General features: G+C 44.6%; 1 protein-coding gene across 1 annotated transcript; it reads right to left on the minus strand.

Annotated features, from left to right (window-relative positions):
* Positions 1 to 286: 286 nt before the first annotated feature.
* On the minus strand, positions 287 to 2106 carry LOC9639179 (cyclin-D1-1). Its single transcript, XM_002977471.2, has 6 exons — positions 1584 to 2106; positions 1437 to 1523; positions 1271 to 1369; positions 1015 to 1216; positions 804 to 934; positions 287 to 731 (listed from the first exon to the last, which is right to left on the minus strand). Exons 1-6 carry the CDS (start codon positions 1848 to 1850, stop codon positions 441 to 443), a joined length of 1077 nt encoding a protein of 358 aa, XP_002977517.1. The 5' UTR covers positions 1851 to 2106; the 3' UTR covers positions 287 to 440.
* Positions 2107 to 4580: the final 2474 nt, after the last annotated feature.

The following is a 4580-nucleotide window of genomic DNA, read 5'->3' on the forward strand; positions in this document are numbered from 1 at the left end:
AAAAAGTAGAAAAAAAAAAACCAACTTTCTTTTTTACTACTTACTTGTTTCGCCGGATCGAATGCGCAATCAAAGCTCTTGTTGTCTCTTGCTTTGCTGCTGTTTCTTCTCTGATCTCCCTGCTCTGACCCCCCAGGAGTTTCTTCTATAAATCGTGCCACAGATAAGGCCCACCCGCCGGAGGAGGAGCAGCTCGGTTGGAGTGGAGACAAAAACCCGGCATCAATGCGCAACCTGCAGCTCTAAAAACTAGTAGCGTAGTGCTCCTTAATTATCCGCCCCCCGTCTGATCGGCCGTGGTCCAGGAAAACCACTGCTGGAATTTGCTGCTGCTGCTTGCTAGACCAACTGGCCGATCCAAACTGCTGTTGGACTGGATGGAGCTCCGCCTGGACCCGCTGCCAGTACTAATAGTAATACCTCTCCTCTTGCTTCCGCTTTTAGAAGAGATCCCACACCGAATGATCACCGCTGTTCGCCATTGACGACGATAGCTTCTTCCGCACCGACTGGCTCTCCACTTCAATTCTCCTCTTTTTGAGATTCACTTGGCTCCCGCACCAATCCATGCTGCTGCTGCCGCCGCCGCCGCCCGCCTGGTAGAGGTCGATCACCGTCATCGGACTAGGTGGCGACTTGGAGCTTCCAAAGGTCTGGCCGAGTGACACCCCGGGGCACACTGGATCGATGATGAGGTCCTCGATCAGCCTGTAGCACTGGTGTAGAGTTGCCTATCAACCAGCAAGCGGGGTCAGGTTTTCCAGCCTCGTAAAAAGACAAGCTTTAGCTTTTGTACCACCAACCTGGTCCGTTGGGAGCGCCATGAGCAGCACGCGTTGATACGTCGCGGCCTTGAGGGGTACAATCTCATCCAGCGCGCAGCTAAATGCCGCAAGAGCGATCGCCGATGGCCGGAACACCAAGAACTCGGGCTCTGAGAGAGCAAAGACACGGTCATACAACACAAACGTTACGCTCAAACGTCGAAACAAAAAAGGAGAGGCGCACTCTCACCTGAGAGGGTCCCCAGAATGAGCTCAGTAATTCGTGCCAGAATCGATGCCTTGAGATGCTTGGAGATATCGAGCCTGTAGAGCAGATCATCCACGTATTCGAACGCTGTCACACCACACATGCGCCAGTCCAGCGTTTTCAGCACCACCAGCTCCATTCTTTGGATTGTTTTCGCCTCGAAGACGTGCTCCAGCCCCTCGACCTGGAAGGGGAACCTTAGATCCAAAAGAGGAGAAACGCGAAGAAAACACTTTACTTGCAAATCTGGCAGACAAGGCACGACGATCTCTTCCATCTTCGCGGCAAGAGAAATGCAGGCAATGGAGAGAAGTTGTATCGCCCAAGCCTTGAGCGACTGGAAAGAAGGAAGGAGAGAAGCGATCAACAGATGGAGCAAGAAAGGATTTTTTTTGCGATTCTACCTTTGGAAGATGCCTGGATAGATACCGATCTAAGTAGCTCGAGGCCAGGGCGGCCGTCATGGGGCTGAAAGCATAGACATTGCGAACCTGGAGCTTTCTGGAATGAGGAGAAGAAAAAAAGGTGGATTTGAATCCACATTGCTTTACCTTGAGCATCCAATTCACGGCCACGGCCCTAGCGTGCAGCACAGACGCATCGCGCTGCAGCGCAAGAAGATATCCATCGCCGAGCGTTTGGCTCCTTTCTCTCGAAACAACGCTCTGGAGAGCCGCATCGTCTCTTGGGGGGAAATCTGTGAGGGCCGCAAGATCGGCATTGTCGGGGCTTTCGTCCAAAACCTCGGCAGAGTCGCCGCTCCAGGGGCTGCCGATCATCTCCTCGGTGCAAAACAGGCCTCCGTCCTGACACTCCATGGCACTTTGCCGAGCGAGTAAAAAAGAGAGAAAAGCGACGATCCGGAGATTTCAGCTCATCGGAGGAAAAGAGAGAAGCATTCCAGAGGAAGAGCGCATGGAGAATGGAGCTTTCTCTCTCGCGACCTAGCAAGAAAGTACACAGCACCGTAGCACAGCAAGAATGCGATGGAAAAGAAGGATGAATTAGGGGCGAGAAGGAGGAAATCAGGGTCTTCTTCTCGCCCCACAAGAAGAACAAGGAAATATACCTAAAATGCCAACACACATACACATTCCAAAACCCTGGATTCAAGGCGATTGAAAAGGCGGCCTCAAATCCGCAATCTCTTACCATTTGGGGATAGACGGCCGGATTGCTTGCCACCTCATTAACGGTGACGGGCTTGAAGTCTACATCCCCACCATGATTTTGTCATGATGCTGTGTAGAAGTATACAAGATAAGACAACAAATACTTTTCACGACGGCAAATATTTTCAGTTTTGATATTCACAAGCCCGCCCGCCCACCGCGTCCAAAAAATTGCCGCGAAGTAACGACCATGGTAAAAATCTCTCCGGCATTTGCCCTAGAATACTGGGAGATTCGAACCTGAAACCGGGTAAAAGCCAAGGGAGTAAATTCGAGCTGTACGCTTGTAAGTATTTACAGGTATATAGGTCCTGTGGTAATGTGTCGGTGACTTTGGAATATGCGCGAGGGATTTTTCATGGTTTGTCACTTTCAATTTTCCCTGCAAAAGTGAGAGAAGGAAAAAAAACTAACTGCTTGATACGATTGATGGCTGGCCTGGTTAATTCTAACATTTGTTTTTTAGGGGATCTCATCGTTCGCTCTCGTCCTCGTTATTAAGGTTGTTTCAATGCACGAAAGAGTTCCATTTCAATGCGGTGGTTAACCGCTGAGAGAGGGGTAAATCATGGCTGCTTTTGGAGGATTAAAGATTAATCACGCAGCGTTTCAGTTTTGGTTTAGCCCCTAACCGCATTGAAGGGTCCGTAACCCTGGAGTTAATCCAGCATTTTGACCAGCATTTAAGATTCACCCCACGGGGTGATTATCGAATTTCACCAGCCACGCCACGCCACCCACAGTAAAAAGACCAGAGTGTTTGAACCGCGCGCCCCGCGGGAGCAAGTGTGGCGCGCGATTGCTTTCGGCGCGCAGTTTCGAGTACACAAGGGCGAGAACCGTGCGGCGCTTGATAGCGCTGTGTACAGGGTGTGCGTGTGTGCTTGTGGCGGCATTTTTTTTGAACCGTTGCTGTTGTCCATCGCGTGCAACATGTGAGCCCTAAGAGAGACTTCGTCTTCGTCGTCTCGTCGCGTTCATAATCTTCCAATCTCGCAAAAGGAAAAGAAGCATTGTCACCTTCAAGGGAAAAAAACAAATGCTGTCGGCCAAAGTTGCGCACCCCGACCTAGAAGTTTAGGGTTTTACCGATTACGTGTGGCTCTCAAAGTCAATGTTGTATATGGACAAGAGAGATAAATATTAGCAAAATTATTTCTCTAATTTAGTTTCTTTGCTATCTCTAGTTGCCCAGGAAAGCTTTAGATCTCCTACTCTAGTTTTCCTTTGGTAAGAAGCATTTTCCTTATTGCTTATGGCTAATGCTATAGCCACTGGGTATGATGTGTTAAACCGATGTTACATGAAAAAGTCCATATAAGACACACGGCATCACTTTATTGGTTCTGATATTTGAAAATGCATATTTTTGCATATGAAGTTGAATATTCTCATAGATTCTTAAAAAGAACTTGGAAGGATATTCCTTAGAATCTAATGGGTATTTATGGGTCATTATATGGGGACTATAGCTATGTTCATCGATAACCATTCATCCATCCCAGCATACCCATTTTTTATATTTGAAATTCTACAACCACAAACTTAAAATTTCTCAAATTCATTGATGTGCTTATTATATTATATTCCCTCCATAATTCAGCCTCTTCTAATTCCAATCAATAAAAACGTTTTTGCATTGTTCAAACTCAGTAAAGGCTGAAGAGCTTATAGAGAGAGAGTGATTTCAGCTGTTAATAGTACGTTATTAGATGCTCATTGTAGAGTAATGTATAAAATTCCATGGAATTCCATTCAATATAATTATTTATATATTATTATATAATATACAATATAATATAATTATTTGGGATTTCAAAATGCTTGGAACTTAGTTACTTCTGTTTTTTTACAAGAATGGGCCAAAATTTCTTGCTATTTATTGTATATAACAAAAGGACAAAATTTATCAAGATTAGAAGATAGTTGTACCATTGATAAGTTACATAATCTTTAACACAATATCACTAATGTGACTACAAATATCAAAAGTTATATGTTAGTGAATCCTTTTGGATAGTTTTCTTTTATTACCATGATGACAAGAGAATAGACCTTTATTAATTCCTTTTGTTCAAGTGTTAGTAAACTAAACTTAATATCTATACTTGGCTAGATGAGCACAAAAAAAGAATTCCTAAATATTTATTTAACCAAGTATACTTGGCTTAATTTGTTATTATTACTTTTTTTGCTTTATTTTGCATATAACTCCAATCCTTCAATATTGCTTCAATGTCCGTTATAATACCTTTGCTATCATGCCCTATATGTTGATCATATTTGGTCTCATTGGCTTAATTTTCCCATTTTACTCCTCTTCTTGATTTATTTTGAATAATCTAGTGCTATTCTATATTTAGTAAGTTTCTAGAC

The sequence above is a fragment of the Selaginella moellendorffii genome, unplaced genomic scaffold (assembly GCF_000143415.4).
Source record: "Selaginella moellendorffii unplaced genomic scaffold, v1.0 SELMOscaffold_34, whole genome shotgun sequence".
Taxonomy (NCBI): domain Eukaryota; kingdom Viridiplantae; phylum Streptophyta; class Lycopodiopsida; order Selaginellales; family Selaginellaceae; genus Selaginella; species Selaginella moellendorffii.

What these genes read in the sequence shown, in the direction of transcription:
- LOC9639179 (XM_002977471.2), bottom strand. Translation starts at nt 1,850, where the DNA reads ATGGAGTGTCAGGACGGAGGCCTGTTTTGCACCGAGGAGATGATCGGC. An exon ending in CCGTGAATTGGATGCTCAAG is followed by an intron (nt 1,524 to 1,583) that starts GTAAAGCAATGT and finishes AGAAAGCTCCAG; the next exon opens with GTTCGCAATGTCTATGCTTT. An exon ending in TATCCAGGCATCTTCCAAAG is followed by an intron (nt 1,370 to 1,436) that starts GTAGAATCGCAA and finishes CCTTCTTTCCAG; the next exon opens with TCGCTCAAGGCTTGGGCGAT.